We start from the raw sequence: 22,252 nt of genomic DNA, 5'->3' as shown, positions 1-22,252 counted from the left end.
TGCTTCAACTATAAGCATATTTAACATGCTATTTGGAAAATAGCACACTATTTGAAAAATATTTATATTTAATGTTAATAAAGGATTTTAAAACTAGAGGAAGTTCATTTCTTCTTGTCATTTTACAAATCAGTCATTTTAAAACTAAAAGAGTAAGTTATATAGCTATAGCTATCAACAGATCTTATCACAGAGCAACGTGGAGTACTTTCTTGTTTATTCACACCTCAGTTCTTACTATTTTCAACGAGGGAGAATGGGAAGAGAAATAGACTTAAATATTGTGTGAGAGAGGAAGTAAGAGGCATAACAGGTCGAATATTAAGTGAGATAGAAAACAATTTTCATTTTCTTATAAAAAGGAAGTGGTATCTCCACTCCATTCACTACTTGGAAATTCTCTTAGATTAATGAACTCTACTTCTAAAAAGCAAACAGTGCTCCCACACCCCACCAGCAGGAGTATGGGATAAATTGGAAGGATTTTCCTAATTATTCCCCATTTAGTGAACATTTCTAAAAAATGCAGGACTCACTGTATCAAGCAAAGGAGCCAGAAGTTTAGCTTTCATAAGTCATCCCATTACGGTATTTTTAAAAAGCTACATAGAAAGAACAATTAAAAAAAACTTCACTGACATATACCTTATACTGCATCCCACATCCATCTCCTTACCAAAATCTTAATTTCTAACCTGGAATGTCGGAGGCTGTCCTTTTTGTTTTTTGCAGAACACAGAGTGCACTCACAGCCAACTGCATGGGGCTTGGGCAGAGACACATCCTGTTTTAACAGCATGGTCAGAATTTCATAGTTGTTACGGTGAGCAGCTAAAATGACAGGCGCAATGTCCATAGTTGTTGAGTACTCAGGATTCTGAATTCGCTCCATTAGTTTCTGAAAAATATTTATATAAATATTCAAAAGTTGTTATTTGTGTCTTCAAAAAAAACATATTTCTCTGAAGAATAAAATGAAAAAAAAAACGAGAAGGCACAAAGACCATAAGAATTATTTTAAGGAATGTTATAAACATTTTACTGAGATAAAATTGTTTTTGAAACCGCAAAACTTTAATTAATATACGCAATATAATCATGACAGGCAAAATCTTCAATAGGAAACGTTCACACAACTCAAGTTCTGTTTTCCTAAAAAAGAAGTGAGCATATCCAGAGAAATACATTAGGAACAATTGTTTAATATTTACGGATTATGGAAACATGCATGACAAAGATAAACAAGAATTTTAGAAACAGAATATGATGGAAAACAGAAATGTTAAAAATAGGCAGAGCATAAATGCATGAGAAAAACTTTAAAGATTCCTCCTCTATGGCACGTCTTGGCACCCTGAGAGCAACGATGCTACCAGATAAGGATAAGTAGGAAGCATTCATGATTCTGTTTAATTATAATAATTCTCTGCATATTTCCAACAGTGACCTATACTACTCCTGTTATAAATGCTCAAAAACACTAACAATCACAGCTACTACTTAACGAATCCTGGACTGTTAGGCACTTTCCGTTTATCATCTCATTTAACCCGCACAATAGTCTGCAAAACTGAGCATTATGATTCCCATGGAGAAACTGAGGCTCAGAGAGGTTAATGTGCCAGCGTGTGCAGCAAAGGGCGAGGTGCACATCAAAACCCCGGTCCATATTATTACGCCGGGGCCTGCGCTCCAGTCCTCCTCACATGGGCTCATGGCCCAGTGATGACATGACATGGAGAAACCTATTAGCAAATAAAGAATCAGGGTTAAAAAAAAATGATGGACTATTTTATGACTATTGCATATTCTTTCCACTACTTCTCGCTTTTTCACAGAGGTTTTCCTGAAAGTTGTATGATTCTATGGTACAAGGTGATCAAGTTCACAGTGTTTGGGTAATTTTTATTAACGTTATAAAAAAATTAGTGCACACACATTACAAAATATCTGAAAAATATAGACAAGCAGAAAGAAGACTAAAAATACCCATATTCCTACTATCCAAGAACCATTTTACAGTATTTCTTTCTGGTCCTTACTCTACCATACCCCCTTTTAATGACATCTTTGGCATAAATGATTGGGCACCAATGATTAAAAACAATGGTTCCCAAATATTTTGAAGATCAAGGACATTTTACATGATCTCATAAAGTGAGAGCCCAGAATCTTCCAGAAAAAAAAAATTCATGTACAGAATTTGGCACGCAACTTAAAGAAGTTCATAGACAGTATGCTCAAGATATTTTATTTTGCTAATTTAAATAACACTACCACAAACATATTTATGAAAACAGCTGTTTTGAAATTGAGTATTACCTCATTAACATAGAACTTCTGCAGTGGAATTATAGATCAAAAGGCCATGAACAGCTTTGCTCTTGATACATGTTATCAAAGTCCTTCAATAGCTTATATTACCAATAATATGAGAATGTACCCATTTCACTCTTCCAGTTTACTCACCAGACTGGGCATGATCACTCCCAATGTAGGAGTAAAAAAAACTATCATGAAATATTAATTTACTTTCCTTTGAGTATTGGTAAGGTTTACTATTTTCTGACATACTTTTCTTTCCCCCTTTTTTATGAATAATTTATATACTTCCCATTTATTTACTGGGATTTCAAATTAGTGAATTAATTTTAAAACTACAGAGAAATTTAAAAAGTAGCCCTTTCCTCCTTATTACTGGTTATAAATGGGAGAAAATTGTATTCAATTCCTTAAGAGAAAAATGGTCCTCATTCTTACTATGAAGCACACTTAACTAGATGAAAAACACTATTAGAGATAGTTAAGATTAAAGTTTATAATTTCATTGTTCATAATATAATCTAAGTACTATCAAAAAACAACCTGTATTTGAGGGCCACCTGGGTGGCTCAGTTGGTTAGAGTGTGAGCTCTGAGCAACAGGGTCACCGGTTTGATTCCCACATGGGGCCAGTGAGCTGCACCTGAGCTGAGCTGCTGCTGAGCTGCCAATGGGCAGCCGGATGCCTCACCTGGTGAAAGTGCATGTTCCTAACAACAAGTTTGCCACTTGGATTCCCCCATGGGATGGTGGGCTGTGCCCCCCCACAACTAGATTGAAAATGGCAACTGGACTTGGAGCTGAACTTGCACCCTCCACAACTAAGATTGAATAACAATAACTTGACTTGGGGCTCATGGGTCCTGGAACAACACAATGTTCCCCCTACATCAATTCCCCAATAAAAATCTAAAAAAAAACAACAACCTGTATTTGAAAGTAAAAATTTATCAAAAGATAATTACGATAACCAAAGAATAAAGAATGAATTCACTGAAATGGTAAAAAAAAAAAAGAGTATAGAAAATATTTGACATTGCCTGTCTAGAGGTAATAGGGCTGTTAAAATATGATCTTGCTATCACTGGAAATATTCAAACAAAGGCTTTTTTGTTAGACATAAAGTCAAAAGTGTTCTTTCACTGAGTAGATGAAAATTGCCATGGCCTTACAACCCAAGATTCAATCGGCAGCAATTATTCAAATGGTGATGGAATAATATAAGTCAGTAGCTCCAATACCCTGGCACACCCACCCTCCCGCGCCAAGGAAGTAAATGGATTCAAAGGCTAGAAGGTGGACTAGGAATAACAAAATATAATAGTAACTGCAGGATAGATAATAAAAATTAAACAGGATTGTCGATATTTCTGATTCTTTGGACAGGGGCTACATTCTTACGCCCTTTTTCTCTGCTCCTGTTGGTTTCTTACCACCACTTACATTAGTTGGTACTATATTCTGGAGAAATTCACGCTTACACAAACTTTTTAATAGTCTAAATTTGAGTAAAATATTTCAGTTAATTCATAATAAAGTACGCAATTTAGCAGAGCTTTTTGTCATTCTCAGATAATGGCAGATAATCTGCAATTTATAATTCTTTCTTAAAACTATATTCTTCTTCTGAGTATAGCTGCCAGTTTATACTCCCAGAAGTTATTTAAACTGCTTGTTTCACTAATCCTCGTAAATAAAGTTACAATTTAAAATTTTTTATATACAACAAATATCTCGTTGTTAAAGTACATTTGTTAGGTAACATTTTGTTACATTTCCATACAGTTCCTTTTCTATGCATACTTTTAACCTTGGAGTATATCATATGTACAATTTACTAATCTCGTTTTTTTCACTTCCTATATCATATTTTCCATGTTCATAAATACTCTTTAAAAAACTCCACTTTAATATATATGTAATTATTTATATTTCCAATCTTCTATTTTGGGACATTTAGATTGTGTTATTACATCATTTTTTGCATTGCTACAAATGAAATTATTTTTAACATTTTTATCCACATTTCTGACCATTGTAAGTTCCTAGACAAGGAAGCACTAAGTTAGAGAATATGAACATCTTTCTTGTTTATGCCACATCCTTCCAAAGTGCTTTCCAAATCACCCTCCCAACCATTGGTGTTGTGCTATTCCCTTGCCATCAGTGGTTATTTTTTAAAAACTTTTGCCAATTTGATAAGCAAAAATTAGTGTCTTATATTTGATTATCAATAAGGTTTAATAGTTTCCATTTTATTTTCTGAGAATTTTTTTCATGATCTTTTCTGATTTTGGTGTTTTTCATTGGTTTGTCTAATTAAGATTATGAATTTGTGATATTCACGCTGAAAATATCTTTTGCCAGTTATCCACCTGCTTTATAAATTTTGCCTGATGTCTAAATTCCAGAAATTTGAATTCTATACAGCCAAAGGCTGTGTCACTGTGATTTTTGTCTGTTACTTATGGTTGGAAAGTCCTTCCACTCCCAATCAGTTAAACAGTCACCTACATTTTCTTCCAGTTTTACGGTTTCAGTGTTTATATTTAATTCTTAAATCAATGTGGAAAATAATTTGTATTTTCAACTTAACCTGCAGAATATTCCAAACTCAAAATATTGGTCCACACTGACAAAATTATGGAAATACCACTAATTTTTAAAAGGCTTCCTGAAAGCAATATTCATTATTCTTACAAGTGTCTACTTCCTTTAAAGCAATATTTTTGCAGAGTGAAAAAAAAAATCTATTTCTTTAAGGCAAAATAAATTTGGGGGAAGAAAAAAATGGCAATGGGGCAGGAGAACTATTTTTGTTTAGAAATCCAAATTAATAAACATTTAAGAGTACTAACTACTATACTTGGTCTTGAGGATCGTTTTGGTCGATGATTAAGAAGTATATCAACAGCTCCCACTACTTCAGAGTCGATTGCCACCAAAAGTGCATCTGTGGACTTTAAAAAAAAAAAGGTTAAAAATGAAAATGGAGGATAAAAAGGTAAGCTATTTTTACTAATTCATAAATAAAACTCTTTCTAAGACTGAAATGTGTTATATACAGTAATAGTGAATTTTCACAAATTTGGACGCCCAACAGCTCACCGTCGAAGTTCTGTGGGCACAACACGCATTTCTGAGCTAGCAGTAAAGAGTGCTTGACAGAGAAGGCCTTGTTAAAGGAATGGCGTGACCTATGCAATATTTAAAGGGGAAAATTTTTTCAAGTTCTTTACTCTTGAACTTTGGACCAAAAAATTCTTAACGTTCCAAATCTATAAAAGAAACTGCCAAGAACTATTACTACAGGTAAAGGATTGTGTTCACTCATAAAAATGGTCATGAACGCAACCGTGATATAGGTGACAATGGAAAATCCATAAACAAGCGGGAGCCCTCTGTTCTCATCTTGAAAACATACACAGCTGACTGACATGGCACACGCCTGATACTAACATCAGCAATCTTATCAAGTAAGAACCACAAAGAACTAGGCTACCAAGGTCCTTTGAGACAGCATGGAAACGTGACTGTGGAGCTTTGCTCCCAAACTACAGCCCATTTTGAAGTTTCAACTTTGACAGGAGGAAAAAGTACAAGAAGCAGAGGAAATGGGGACTTTTAACTCTTAGTAACAAAGTCTACATACGGTTTTATTATGATCCTTAGCAACTGTGACATCAGGGTTTGGGGTTTCCTTTTGCTTTGTTGTTGTTTTTTAAGGAAAACCATAAAGGCAGAAGGGAAACATGGGGAGAAATCTGAGAAAATGCCATGATTATTTTCAATCTGTACATTTTTTAACTGTTATAATCTTTATCAACCATTTAAATCAATGTTCTCTCTCTTAAAAATGAAACTGTATCAGATCTTTAATATTCTTTGTAGCTAAAAAGAATAAAAGTTTCATCTACTTTATCTGGATATCTAAAAATAGAACTAAGCATCCCCCAAAATGGGTTAGGGGCCACAGTCAACCATTAGGAACCACCTATGTATTCTCACCTTAATGGGAAATTGAATTCATTTTTTTATCCCTTAAAACTTTTAGGGTTCATTGGACTGTAGCTTATTCTTTAAAGTTTAGCATTATTATTCTGCTTTGCAAACATTTCTCTTAGGTTTTTACTGTTTACTTGGTCAGGTGAAGCAAACAAATCAAAAGAACCATGTTTTCATTACTATTTAACATTTCATTTTCGATCTAAAATTTTAACCTATAAAGCTAACTATAAAAATGCCACTGCTCTCAAAGTCAATAACCAGGCAACTCCAACTACCTGAGATATAGCTATGGGTCCAGCTGCAAATTTTCCCTAAAAAAACCATACGATGCCATCACAAACTAACTTCATGGCCATTATTTCCCAGAAGGAACTGCCTCAACCACACAGACTTATGGGTTCTCCATAAATGTTGGCTCTCTGGTTTCCCCAAGTACCCTTCAGGTCTTTACTGAATAAGAGAACAGCGAGATTAAACCCAACAAAGTAGGGAGAAAGAAAATAAAATGCTAAAAGTTGAGCACTGATCAGTACAGCAAAATCATTATCAATACACAGCAGTCTAAGGCCATTTAATGTAAGGACAAACGTGTTAATAGTTTGACTCTATGAAACAAAGTAAAATTATTGCATTCTCAAAGATTCCCACTTACGGTGGTAAAGTTAAATTATATTCAGATACACTATTTAGTAAAAAATAAAGAAAGATTCATGTTAAATCTTTCAATTCTTAAAAGGATAAGCTTCAGGTATAAAGATATTTATGTAAAAAAGTCAGGTAAATTAGGAGTTGCTCTGCATAAATGATATGTTATTTGATAACTCAAAGGCATTTCTGAAAAGAATGTTTTAAATTATTTAAAAATATCCATAGGTATACAATATGTCATTAGTTTTGCTTCCCAATTTCTCAGATATGTGACCATTCCTTATTAAAATCTATTCAATTATATACTTACTATGTATTAATGAGGTTGCTGTCTTCCTTCTTTCCTCAGATTTTTCAACAATTCCCATACTCTCTCCTCTAAGTTCAGAGTAAAAGCTACTTATTTCTTTTCTGAAGCTAAATATTTCACCTTGGTATTCTGTTTAATGCTCTTCTTTCTTCTACAGGACCCTGGTCCTTCATTTGCAGATAGCCCAGTCCTAGCCCTCATCTCCCAAAACATCAGCAACGTCCTTAGACTTTGCTAACTTGACTTGATCTTATCCCTCTCTTACCACTCGTTTTCTTCCTCTCACTTTGTCCAAGTTCTAAAATCTATGCATATCATGAAACTGATGTGAGTTTCAAAATCCAGTGGCCTTCCCTACCTTCATTTTCCTTGATATCTAAGCAACATATTAAAACTGTGTCTGTGGTTTTTCACAATGCTGCACTAGCCTAACTCCTTCAATGAAATCCTTCCCTTCTGATGCCCTTTAGTAATGGAGATGCTGCCCGAGAAACAGCTGGCACCAGCCATGTGCTCCGCTCTGTGACTTCTCCCACTCACGCTGTTGCTCATCCCCACATCCACTACTGCTGTCTCTCTCCAGCCCGACCTCTCCCTAGAGATACAATCTTCATCTGTAACTGTCCACTGGAGACTGCCTGATAACCCAAATAAACATGGCTGAAACCAGAACTCACAGTTCTCTGTCCCAAGCTTGACTTTTCTTCCTCTTTTTCTTTCATCCTCAAGGTCATCCATGTTTAAGATTTCCAAGTCATCCTTCTCAATGCTCCCCTCCAAATTAAACACTCACTAAATTCTATCAATTCTTCCTTCATAACATCTCTCACACCTGCCATTTCCTCGCTATTCTTACAGACACTATTTCAATTCAGGCTTTAACCTCTTCATGTCTGGATTACTGTAAAAACTGCTCACTCAACTACAGCCTTCCCCGTTTTCCATTTTTTAATGTATAATGAACACAGCCACTAGAACAGTTTTTAAAATACCACTGGATACGTCACATCTTCCTCAAAAAATCATTTCATGACCCCATTGTCTATCATATGAAGCCCAAATTCCTTAACCTGGCAATCAGATCATTTTCATCAGTTTTGTTTTATTTTCCCAGATATTTCCCACTACTAACCAACCCAAATATTTTGTTTAAAAAGACTAAATCAATTCACTGTCTCAGGAATACACATTGCACATGCCTTTGTTTACATTCTTCTTCACATCCCCTGCTCCCAACCTATCTACACACTTTTGAGAGTACTTTCAGGTACCAGGTAAAAGCATGGACTCTGGAGCCAGAACCTGGGTTCAGATTCCAGGTCTGTCATTTATAGTGACTTTGGGCAAGTTACTTAGTTTCCTTCTCTATAAAATAGGGAAAATAATAGCACCTATCTAATAGGGTTATTGTGAGGATGAAAGGAGTTGAATATAGTTAAGGTCCCTGGCACACAGTAGTACTATACTCGTATACATATTGGCAGTTATTAGATTTCAAAGCTCAACCTGATGCTCTTCCAAGAAACCTTTCTTGATAGCTCCAATCCACAGTGATCTTCCTTTTCTATGTTTCCAAAACATTTATTGTAAATCAAAAAAGTTAAAGTATAAAACAGGGTTTCTCAATACTGGCACTGTTGAGATTTGGGGCCAGATAATTATTTTTTATTTTTTATTTTGTGGAGGGGGGCTACCCTGGGCGTTGTAGGATGTTTAGCAGCATCTGTAGCTTTTACTCACCAGATGCCAGTAGTAACCCACCCCCCAGATGTGAAAACAAGTATGTCTCCAGGCATTGCCAAATGTCCCCTAGGGACCAAAATTGTCCAGTTGAGAACTAGTGTAACACAAGATAAAACACATACAAACACTCAAAGCGATATACAAGGGTCAAGTGTTATGACCACTCAGCACTTATCAAATATACTTTTGTATTTTTTAATTGACTTGAAATTCATATGTACTTTCCTTATTCAATTAATTTTAATATCCTTTAGTATAGAATTCACGTTTTACTTATTCATTTCCACAATCACACCCAATGGAAGACCTTGGACATTTGTTTATTTATAGATAAGACATAGGTAACCTGAGACAGAACACGGGGTGGAAAAAGCATGGGATATGCAGTCAGAAGATCAGGTTCAAATCTTAGGTTTACCCTTATTTTAGAACTTTGGGCAGTTCATTAAAGTCTATGAGCCTCAGTTTTCTGACCTATCAAATGTAACATCTATATAGGCTGGCTATGAGGTTCACATGTCATCAGATATGTGAACGAACCACTCATACTGCAGAATTATTATATACATAATCGTATGTATTAAGGCAAAAATGATTATTATACCATAACACCTATTTTACCCAGAACCGTCCAGAACTTCCTTTATAACCTTAATTTCTAGGTAACTGAAGCTTATGCCTTTAAGTGTTTAACTTAGAAATTTAAATTATTTTGATGAAAGTTTTCTGCTTTTCAAAGTACTATGTATATTCTTCTTTCTTCCCAAACAGTAGGCACTGAATATAATTTAATTTTTCTTTACAGACTCTGGGCCATTGTTATAAACACTAATTACCACTCTAACTTATAGCTCCCTCAGAGATGATCACATATGTAATGCTGTTGACTCTTTATTAAATAGTCGAGGTACCGTGCCTTGTTTTGTTCCACTACAGCCCTCATGCCCTCTGTTGTCCCTCTGATTCTCTATGGATTAGAAAACTAAGTAATTAAATCTCTTAAAGTGGCATCTAAAATGAGAAAAAAAAGACTTGGAGGGAGGGCCCCAGAAATACTCCTCTGACTAAAGTTCATAAACAGGAACTTCATGTCATTTACTCTGGCTGCTCAGGTATTTTGTACTTACTTTCTGGGTCTCGCCAGTGTTATGGATAACTGAAATTGCTAGGAAAACAATTTATTTTTCTACCCTAAATATGTATGCATAGAGACGTTACCATATGTTGCAACACACATATATATAATAGAAATGTACATAGAAACAACCTACTTATATTTTTAAATGTTCTGAGTGCTTCCTGATGTCACTCAAAATATACATATATATATTATATATATTATATATATTATATATACATTAATATAATATATATATATTATATATAAAACTAAATTAAAGCTACAACAGAGCAAACATACTATTCGAAAAAAAAAAAAGAGTCAGAATTTATGTGCTAAGTCCCATCACAGGCAACTAAAAAGGAAGGGACAATCTTACTAAATTTCCTTCAGAATCTCGACTAAATTCTGTCAAGACTTATACGCATGCCTGCTTTTTTTGCCTGAACTGATGAAGACAAGAAAGATTAATATTTTCAAGTTTTAAAAACATTCACCTTTTGTTATAAGCAAACATTAAATTTCAGGCAGAAAGAAACATTTAATAAAACTTAGGAGAAAATCAGTCAAATTTGAAAGTAATTTTGTGAGTCAGGAGCATTTTGTTCTTATGCTTGTAAATTATATGGGTCACAGAAAAACCTGTTCCCCTGCCGCTTCCAGAACACTTGTATATTCTTAGATATATAATATTATAACAATATAATCAAAACAAAGTCTTCTTTAATAAGTCATAATTTTACCTCTGTCAGATGTTGTAAAACATATAAGGGGGAAAAGTGAAAGATGGAAGGAAAAAAATAAATCAAGTCAAAACATTATGCTTTTTAAAAAAGGCTTTTGGTTTGTTTTTAAAACTCTTCATGGCTCAAACCTAAATAAAAGGTGAAAGAGAGAGAAGAAAGAGAGACAGAAAGGAAGGGAGGAAGGAAAAGAAAGAAGATAGGGGAAGAGGGAGGGAGAGAGGAAACTAGAATGAAGAAAACATGGCACATCTAACAGTACTTAGAAGCTACTGGATCAAATTTTCTAGCCTTGTACCTGACAACCGTAGTCCAAAAGAAGCTGCAGTATATCCAAGTTTTCGTTTTCAATAGTTATGGTGACAGCGTTTCTCCCAAGCACATCTATGCAATTTATGTTCAAGTCACCTGAACTGTTTTCCTCCAAAATCTTTTTAACCATATAATAGTCACCTAAATAACAATACACAAACAATTTATATGCATGACATATTAAATGACTGTAAAGAAAATTAGCCTGTTGATTTAAAAGGTTAAAAAATATACTCATTTTTGTATATGGAAATGTGCAAAGAAAAGGTGAACATTCCCTTGCTGAAAACTATATCCTGATAAAATAATATTTACATCAGCTGCAAACATAAAACATGGAATAACTTTAATATGCAGTTTGAATAAGGTTGTTGTTTAAAATTCATAACTGAATGATTATAAGGAGAGAAACATTTAGAAGATATTTGAAGTAATAAAGAATGCCCAAAAGCACAGACTGGAAGCTAGAAAAATTAGAAGCTTAAAGGATTTGTTTTACATCTCACATACATACACACATTTACCTGCACATCATAATGGTTAAAAATGAGATCTAGGGCCGGCCGAGTGGTGCAATGGTTAAGAACTGGCTTGGGACGCCAGAGGGTCCCGGTTCGGATCCCACATATGAGGGCCAGTGACACTGCCCTCTACAGCTAAGATGCTGAACAACAGCTCAACCTGGAGCTGGGCTGGCCTGAGTCACCCGCGAGGTAGGCTGCAGCCCCTGCTGCAGTGGGTTGCCATGGGCTACCGTGTGTGGCCAGCAGCCAGCGTGAGTGGCCAGCAGCCGCAGTGAGCGGCAGTCCAGAAGCCGGCGACTGATCTGCCTCGCCTGAGAAGAGCGCAATGATGATGCCAACTTGGGCCAGTGAAGCAACGTCCTCCACAACTAGACTGAAGAACAAAACAATAGCAACTTGTCTGTTCCCCTTCCCCCAATTCCCCAGAGCTGTTCCCATCCCCCAATTCCCCAATAAAAATCTTTAAAAAAAAAAAATGAGGGCCGGCTGAGTGGCTCAGTTGGTTAAGAGCTCGATCAAGAGTTTGAGCTCTGAGCAACAGCGGTTTGAGTCCCGGCCCGAGCCGAGCAGCCGCTGAGCTGCCAACAGGTGGCAGGATGGCTCAGAAAAAAAAAGAGCTCTAATAAGGGTATTATGAAGAGATTTTGCATACTTTGGAAAAGCAGTGTGAATGTGTGCATGCTTGAGAAAAGAGTGCCTGAAATTCCTCTCCTCTCCTCCCCACTACACACACACACACACACACACACACACACACACACACACACACACACCCATCTCATAAATGAAGCTGTTTAGATTAAATGACCTAGGGAACATTCAATTCACAAAACTCGAAGGCAGGACTACGATTAATGCTGGTAGAGGCCAAGGTCTGAATATTTCAAAGTAAAATTTTGACCTGTCTGGAGCATGCAGATTTCCTTCTGCCTAACTCTAGCCCACATTGAAACAGTTGACTCCTGGGGGGAAATGAGAATAATTAAGGAGATAATTATTTTCATGAAGGGCCCACTACATTTGTCTGCTGACCAGCTGATGCAGGTTAAAAGGGAAATGCTAATTAATAGACAAAGAAAGCAAAGTGGGTTTTGTTTGTTTTATTTCATTTTACTTTTGAATAAACCATTTTAAGTGACTTGCAAATATATCAATAGTTGTTCCTCAAGACATCTATGAATAAGAAACAGGAAAAGAACAGAGTGGAAACCAGATGGAAAAAGAAATTAATGATTTCATGATACAGAAAAAGTAAATCCTAAAACTTGAGTAAATGAGTAAGAAAGGTAAAAGATTTTTTTTTGTTAAAATTTCAGATCAATTTGCTATTGCTTTTAACCAATGACTTTAAAGTCGCCACATATTTTAGAAGAAAGTGAATGGTAATTTTTTTGATGGTGCATTTCCTTAGTTCCCTCAAGAAAATTGGTCAGAAAAAGAAATATTTTCCTCAGACCACTACTAATTAATATTTAGACACTAATGCTCCTTAGCAAAAACCTTCCAAACATTTCACAAAATGAAGCTTAGTCAAAAGCTGAACCAACAGTGAACACAGAGACCAGTGAAAATGATTCACTATTACAGGAAAACAACATTTAAAACCTTATTTCAGGTGAATTTATTTCAATATCTTAGTAGAATACTGCCCATTAAAAATGCTATATTTTCTTGGATTTCATGATGTGGCTAGTCAGGGGTCGGCAAACTTTTGAGATGGAAGAGCCACCATGGGTCAGCAAACTGACTCACGAGCCACATGCGGTTTTTTGGGTACGTACATGTGGCTCTGATGTAAAATTGAAAATGAAAATAAAACTATCATAGTTTTATTTATAAAATTTTTAAAGGATATTATTCACATAATGGTGATTTCATTTGTTTTATGGCTCTCAATAACTTTTAAATTGCTGTGAGGGACAGAATTGGCTCTTCCAGGGGTCGGCAAACTTTTGAGACGGAACGTACCCAAAGAGCCACATGTGGCTCATGAGCTGCAGTTTGCTGACCCCTGTCTAAGTGAAGATTAATTTTTCATTTATCCGGCCTTAGGACTCATTAGGCTTTCTGAATCTAAGAAGTGCCCTTCATTAATTCTGTAATATTTCCAGCCATTATCACTTCAAATATTGCTTCATCCTCACCTAATTTTTCCTCCTATTGGAACTTCTATTAGACATTATGTTGGATTGTCTCATTCCAACTTGTGTCTCTAAAGATTATTTTCCTCTTTCTCTTTCCTGCATTCTGGGTTAATTTGTTCAGATGGCTCTTCTAGTCACTTATTCCTCCTTCAACTATCTACTGATTAACTCATTCATTGATTTTTAAAAATACTTTTAATGACTTCTTTTATTTTTATATGTTTTATTGTATTTCTTTCTAAATCATTTTATTTACTTTCTCATGTTTTCATTTCCTTATTTTAAGCTTTTAGTCATTTTAAACATGTGTATATTATCATCTCTATATGATAATTATCTGAAGGTCTTAGGAATTTAATCCTATTTGTTTCATCCACTGACTTGTAATAATGGATGATGGCTTTCTAAATTTTTAAATTGGGTATTGCAAACTCCTCTTCATGCAACTTACCTGTGGGAATCCTGGCAGCCTAGTTTGAATGCTTATCCCGACAAGGATGCTTTGTGTTTGCTTCTTTCAGGTAACTCAGAGGTTTTGCTGCCCTATGAATCTTTTTAATATTAATTTCTCAGTTTAGGTTTCCCCAGACCAAAGAGGCAGGACCATAGTTATAAATTCTTAGGGGAGTTTTACCCACAAGCTTCTTTGTAGTCTTCTTGTGCTGGCAGACGGGTTGTTTTCCTCATGTAACCCTTGCTAAAGGTACAGTCCTTTAAGGATCCTGCTTTTATGCTTGGATATTGTTCCAATTTCCTACTTTGTAGAGACTCAAGGCCTTGTAAACTATTTCCATGTGAGCATTAAAATTCAAATCCCTACAATGTTTGGAACAATAACTCTATACCCACCCACGGAGCAGCCAAAAATGTCAGCTTGCACACTCCTCTGCTTTTTAGACTTTACTCCATTTTTGGATCCTGAGTGTTTCCCTTACTTTCTTGAAAGCTCAGGTGTTCATTTAAATGGATGTTTGTTATATTTTAGCTAGGATTTCTAAGTGATTTGAAGCAGAAGGGAATTCAGATTATTTAAGTCAGCCATATTGTTAGAGACAGAAAAGTATAAAGAACAGTATATGGGCCCACCGAGTGGCTCAGTTGGTTAAGAGTTAGTTTAAGAGTGCGAGCTCTGAGCAACAGGGCCACCAGTTCGATTCCCACATGGGCCAGTGAGCTGAGCCCAAGCTGAGCTGCCGCTGAGCTGCCAACAGGTGGCAGGATGGCTCAGCTGGTGAGGGCAGCCAGATGGCAACTGGCTCCCTCCACAACTAAGACTGAAGAACAACAACTTGGCTGGTCCCCTCCCCCAATTCCCCAATTAAAAAAAAAAACTAGTGTATAAATATAAATTCTTATAAAGCTTTATAAATTTCAGGTATCACAAATGGACAAAAACAACTGCGACACATTTTAAAAGTGTAGATTGCTGGAGTGGCCGGTGAGCTCAGGTGGTTAGAGCACAGTGCTCATAACACCAAGGTTGCCAGTTCAATTCCCAAATGTGCCGCTGATATCGCCCTCCACAACCACTGGGTTGTCAAAAAGTCATGACACATTTTTGCAATGAAAAACAGAAAAAACACGTCATGACTTTTCCAACAACCCAATAGATTGAATCAACTACTTGACTTGGAGCTGATGGGTCCTGGAAAAACGCCCTCCACAACTAGATTGAAACAACCATTTGACTTGGAGCTGGTGGGTTCAGGAACAACACATTGTTGTCCCCCAAAATTAAAAAAAAATAAAAAGTGTAGATTACTTTTTAAAAAGTAATTGTATTGTAAATGTCAGATGTTCCAGCCTTAAGTTTTCAAAGACTATTTCTTTTACTGTCAGGGAACTAACTATAAGGGAGGTGGGGGGGAAACCTTAAAAATAAAATAATTGCCACCTCTAAAAATAATAAAAAGTTCCACCCTGCCACAGCTGACACACTCATGCAAATGAAAAATTACATGTTATAGTCATAGGACCTATATGAAATCTAGACTGATTTCTAAGCATTCCACCAAAGTTTATATTTGCAAGTCATTTAAAACAATGTACTGTATTAAAAAACCCCAGAACAGGGCCGGCCGAGAGGTGCGTTGGTTAAGAGTTGGCTTAGGACGCCAGCTCTGAGCAGCAGGGCCCCGGTTGGATCCCACATTAGGGCCAGTGATGCTGCGCCTTCTACAGCTAAGATGGTGAACAACAGCTTGACCTAGAGCTGGGCTGCCATGAGTTGCTGATGGCGTAGGCTGCAGTGGAGCTGCAGTGGACTCCCGTAAGCTACTGTGAGCTGCCGGCAGCTGGCGTGAGCTGCCAAGAGCCGCCATGAGCAGCCATCCAGTGGCCGGTGACCGATCTGCCTCACCCGGGAAGAGCGCACTGATAATACCAACGTGGGCCAGGGAAGCGACGTCCTCCACAACTAGACTGAAGAATAAAAAAGAGAGCAACTTGTCTGTTCCCCTTCCCCGATTCCCCAATGCTGTTCTCCTCCCCCAATGCCCCAATAAAATCTTAAAAAACAAAACAAAAAAACAACACGCCAGAACAGTCTTTATATTTAGGATGAGTGTATGTAAAAAGAAGTTAGGAAATTTAAAATACATAGTCAGAAGCTAGTTATAGAACAAGCATTACAATACAAAATGCTTTGTTATGTCAGAAAAATAGATGCTTTCCATTTTATACTGAAGTTGCCTTTAAGAGTCATGTATGTACATCTTTATCTTTTAAAATATAACATGTAGAAGAAAATGCAACACAATCTGTTTACTTTTTTGGCTAGATGGTTGTCTTCTTTCAACGAAGGAAAAGGATTTTTCTCAGTAAACTCTACCAGTATACCAATTCAACAGCAAGTCTTCTCAGCCCAGATTATCTCCACACTCATCCACCTGTATCCATGTAAACTGCTATCCACAGCCCAAGCCACCACTGTCTCTCCTGGACTCTGCAATAGCCTCCTTATTGATAATAGCTGCCTACAGTCTAGTACATGAGTCAATAAATGTTCTTTGTAAAGCACCAGACAATAAATATTTTAGGCTTCGCGTGACATACTATCTCTGTCGCAAATGTGCAACTCTGCCCTTTATAGCACAAAAGTGCCCATAGACTGTATGTACACAAATGAGTGTTAATGTGTTCCAATAAAATTTTATTTATGAACACGAAAGTTTACTTTCATCTAATTTTCACGTTATAAAATTTTCTTCTTCTTTTGATTTAGTCCCAATCATAAGAAATGTAAAAACGGACTTCCGGTAAGATGGCGAAATAGACAGACGCTGTGCCAGCTGCCTCCCAGGATCACATTAAAATTACAAATAATTTATAAAATATTCAACCTCAGAAGTCCCCTGAACACTAGATGAACAGAACCTCTAAAGGAAGGACTTAAAGAGGAGGCCACATCGAGTCTGGTAGGAGGGGTGGAGATGAGAGAGGGCGAACCCCGTGAGGGACACATCAGTGGTGGGGAGGCTTCTCCGGTTGGGTGAGAGACCCCCTGGCCCCACACTGAGCTCACCAGCCCAGAGTTACTTTGCCGGGAAGAGGAGTTCTATGATAGCTGGCAGTAGAAAATAGTGAGGACTCTCTTTGCTCAACTCGGTGAGGTTGAGGGCGGCATGAGAACCAATGGAGCCGGCACATGGACTGGCTCGCTGGTGATCTATCTAATACATCGAAGCAATCACAGAGCGACAGCCAGAATGAAGAAACAAAGAAACATGTCCCACGTAAAAGATCAGAAGAAACCTCTAGAAATATAACTCAATGAAACAGATGTATCCACCCTTTCAGGGACAGAGTCTAGAACACTGATGATAAGAATGTTTAAGGAACTTAGGGAGGACATAAAGAAGGATACAGAAATCATAAATAACAACCAGTTAGAAATAAAGAATACAATAACTGAAATGAAGAACACAGTCAAAGGAATCACCAGTAGATTAGATGAAGCAGAGGATCGGATCAGTGATTTAGAAGACAAAAATAGCAGAAATCACCCAGTTGGAACAACAAAAAAGAAAGAAGAATAAAAAAACAATGAAAATAGTTTAAGAGACCTGTGGGACAATATCAAGCCTAACAACATTCGCATCATAGGAATACCCAAAGGAGAAGAGAAGAAGCAAGGGATCGAGAATGTATTTCAAGAAAAATGACTGAAAACGTCCCTACCCTGGTGAAGGAAATTGACATACAAGTCCAGGAAGTGCAAAGAACTCCAAACAAGCTGAACCCAAACAGGTCCACACCAAGACACATCACAGTTAAAATGGCAAATCTTAAAGACAAAGACAGAATTCTAAAAGCAGCAAGACAAAGACAGCAGGTTACATACCAAGGAACTCCTATAAGACTAACAGCTGACTTTTCTACACAAACTCTGCAGGCCAGAAGGGAGAGGCAGAAAACATTTAAAGTAATGAAAAGCAAAGGCCTACAACCAAGATTGCTCTACCCAGCAAGGCTATCACTTAAAATTGAAGGAGAGAGAAAGAGCTTCTCAGAAAAGAATAAGCTTAAGGAATTCATTACCACCAAGCCAGCATTGCAGGAAATGTTAAAAGGGCTTTTTAAACAGAAGAAAGGGGAAACAAGCTAACCCAGGAAGATCAGAAATACAAATAACAAAATGGCAATAAATATGCACCTATCAATAATCACTTTAAATGTGAATGGGCTAAATGCTCCAATCAAAAGACACAGAGTGGCTGAGTGGATAAGAAAACAGGACCCATGCATATGATGTTTACAAGAGACTCATCTCAGATCAAAAGACATACACAGACTGAAAGTAAAGGGATGAGATAATATATTTCACACAACTGGAAATGAGAAAAAAAGGTGGAGTCGCAATACTTATTTCAGACAAAATAGACTTTAAAATGAAGACTGCTATAAAAGACAAAGATGGACACTACACAATAATAAAAGCATCGATTCAACAAGATATAACCCTAGTAAACATCTATGCGCCCAACATAGGAGCTCCTAAATATATAAAACAGATTTTGACAGACATAAAGACAGAGATAAACAGCAACACTATCGTAGTAGGGGACTTCAACACCCTGTTGTCACCAATGGACAGATCCTCCAGACAGAAAATCAACATGGAAACAGTGGCCTTAAATGACACTTTAGACCAGCTGGATTTAATTGATATTTTTAGAGCATTTCACCTCAAAGCAACAGAATATACATTCTTCTCAAGTGCACATGGAACACTTTCCAAGATAGACCACATGTTAGGACACAAAACCAGTCTCAATAAATTTAAGAAGACTGAAATCATATCAAGCATCTTCTTTGACCACAGTGCTATAAAACTATAAATCAATTATAAAAAGAAACCTGAAAAACACACAAATACATGGAGGCTGAATAACATACTACTAAATAACGAGTGGGTCAAAACTGAGATCAAGGAAGAAATCAAAAGCTATCTCAAGACAAACGACAATGAAAACACAACAACACGAAATCAATGGGATGCACCAAAAGCAGTCCTAAGAGGAAAATTCATAGCAATGCAGGCCTATCTAAAAAAACAGGAACAATCTCATATCAACAGACTGTCTTTAGACCTAAGGGAACTGAAGAAAGAACTGGGCAAAACAAGCCCAAAGGGAGTACAAGGAAGGAAATAATCAACACCAAAGCAGAAACAAATAAAATAGAGACCAAAAATATAATACAAAAGATCAATGAAATCAAGAGCTGGTTTTTTGAAAAGATAAACAAAATCGACAAACCCTTAGCCAGGCTCACCAAGAAAACGACAGGACCCAAATTAATAAAATTAGAAAAGAAAGAGAAGTGACAACAGATACCACAGAAATACAGAAAATTCTAAGAAAATACTACGAGAAACTATATGCCAACAAATTTGACAATCTGGAAGAAATGGATAAATTTCTAGAAGCATACAATCTACCAAGTCTGCACTAAAAAGAAACAGAAACTCTGAACAGACTGATTACTACCAAAGAAATTTAATGAGTAATCAACAAGCTTCCAACAAACAAAAGTCCTGGACCAGATGGCTTCACAGGTAAAGTTTACAAAACATTCAAAAAAGAATTAATACCTATTCTCTAACTATTCCCAAAAATCCAGAAGGAGGGAAGGCTCCCATTTTATGAGGACACTATTACTCTGATCCCAAAATCAGACAAAGATATTACAAAAAAGGAAAACTACAGGCCGATATCCCCAATGAACATAGATGCAAAAATCCTTAACAAAATACTAGCAAACCGAATTCAGCATCATATTAAAAAGATCATACACGATCAAGTGGGATTCATTCTTGGTATGCAAGTTTGGTTCAATATCCGCAAATCAACTAACGTAATACATCACATTAATAAATGAAAAATAAAAATCATATGATCATATCAATAGATGCAAAAAAAGCATTTGACAAAATCCAGCAGCCAATTATGATAAAAACTCTTAGCAAAGTGGGAATAGTGGGATCATATCTCAACATAATAAAGGCCATATATGATAAGCCCACAGCAAACCTCATACTCAATGGGGAAAGGCTAAAAGCTTTCCCCTTAAGATCAGGAACAAGACAAGGCTGCCACTTTCATCACTTCTATTCAACATGGAAGTTCCAGCCACAGCAATCAGACAAGAAAATGAAATAAAAGGCATCCAAATTGGAAAGGAGGGAATCAAATTGTCTTTATACACAGATGACATGAAACTATATACAGAGAATCCCAAAGACTCCACCAAAAAACTGTTAGAACTGATAAATGAATTTAGTAAGGTAGCAGGATACAAAATTAACATTCAGAAATCAGTTGCATTTGTGTACACCAATAATAAACTATCAGAAGAAGAAATCAGGAAATCAATCCCATTTACAATTACTTCAAAAACAATAAAATAGCTAGGAAAAAATTTAACCAAAGAAGTAAAAGACCTGTACTCAGAAAATTATAAGACATTGAAGAGAGAAATCAAAGAAGATACAAATAAATGGAAATACATACCATNAAATCAAAGAAGATACAAATAAATGGAAATACATACCATGTTCACAGATAGGAAGAATTAATATAGTTAAAATGTCAGTACTACCTAAGGCAATATATAGATTCAATGCAATTCCTATCAAACTACCAAGGACATTTTTCTCAGAAATAGAACACATAATCCTAAAATTTACATGGAACCATAAAAGACCCCAAATAGCTACGGCAATCTTGAGAAATAAGAACAAAGTGGGAGGTATCATGTTATCCGACATCAAATCATACTACAAGGCTATAGTAATCAAAACAGAATGGTACTGGCATAAAAACAGACCCATAGACGAATGGAACAGAATAGACAGCCCAGAAATAAACCCATCCATATACAGTCACTTAATCTATGACAATGGAAGCAAGAATTTACATTGGGATATAGTCTAATAAATGGTGCTGGGAAAATTGGACTGACATGTGAAAAAAAATGAAAATGGACCAATTACTTACACCATATACAAGAACAAATTAAAATAGATTAAAGACTTAAATGTAATACTTGAAACCATAAAACTCCTAGAAGAAAACATAGGGAGTGAATTTGCAGACATTACCCTCAGTAATATTTTTACTGATATATCTCCTAGGGAAAGGGACATAAAAGAAAAAATAAACATATGGATTACATCAAACTTAAAAGCTTTTTCACAGCAAAGGAAACCATCAATAAAACAAAAAGGCAGCCTACTGAATGGAGAAGATATTTGCCAATGACATATCTGATAAGGGGTTAATATTCAAAATTTATAAAACACTCATTCAGCTCAACACCAAAAAACCAAACAACCCAATTAAAAAATGGGCATTTCTCTAAAGAGGACATACAGATGGCCAACAGTCATATGAAAAAATGTTCAACCTCACTGATCATTAGAGAAATGCAAATAAAAACCAAAATGAGATACCACCTCACTCCGGTCAGAATGGCTATCATCAATAAATCAACAACTAAGTGCTGGCGAGGTTGTGGGGAAAAGGGAACCCTGGTGCACTGTTGGTGGGACTGCAGATTGGTGCAGCCACTATGGAAATCAGTATGGAGCTATCTCGAAAAACTGGAAATGAAACTACTGTATGAGCCAGCAATTCCACTCTTGGGTATCTATCCAGAGAAACCCAAGACGCTAATTTGAAAAAATATATGCACCCTTATATTTATTGCAGAGCTATTTTCAATAAACAAGACTTGGAAACAACCGAAATGCCCATCGGTATATGACTGGATTAAGAAACTGTGGTACAGGGGCCAGCTGAGTGGCACATTGCTTAAGAGCTGGCTTGGGATGCCAGAGGGCCCCAATTTGGATCCCACATATGAGGGCCAGTGAC

The 22,252-nt window shown here is 36.4% G+C and overlaps 1 protein-coding gene across 3 annotated transcripts in view; it reads right to left on the bottom strand.

The window, feature by feature from the left end:
- TRPC1 (transient receptor potential cation channel subfamily C member 1) overlaps positions 1-22,252 on the bottom strand; it is a 72,032-nt gene that overhangs the window by 39,878 nt on the left and 9,902 nt on the right. For 2 of the 3 annotated variants that reach the window (XM_019656943.1, XM_019656945.1), the window contains exons 2-4: positions 11,193-11,347; positions 5,181-5,282; positions 696-898 (exon numbers count right to left, since the gene is read on the bottom strand). In XM_019656943.1, coding sequence (XP_019512488.1) covers positions 696-898; positions 5,181-5,282; positions 11,193-11,347 — 460 coding nt within the window. The remainder of the gene's footprint in view (positions 1-695; positions 899-5,180; positions 5,283-11,192; positions 11,348-22,252) is intronic. The other variant, XM_019656944.1, reaches the window with a different exon arrangement.

Source organism: Hipposideros armiger, unplaced genomic scaffold, assembly GCF_001890085.2.
Source record: "Hipposideros armiger isolate ML-2016 unplaced genomic scaffold, ASM189008v1 scaffold_270, whole genome shotgun sequence".
NCBI classification, from domain to species: domain Eukaryota; kingdom Metazoa; phylum Chordata; class Mammalia; order Chiroptera; family Hipposideridae; genus Hipposideros; species Hipposideros armiger.
This window is presented reverse-complemented; position numbering and strand designations above follow the sequence as displayed.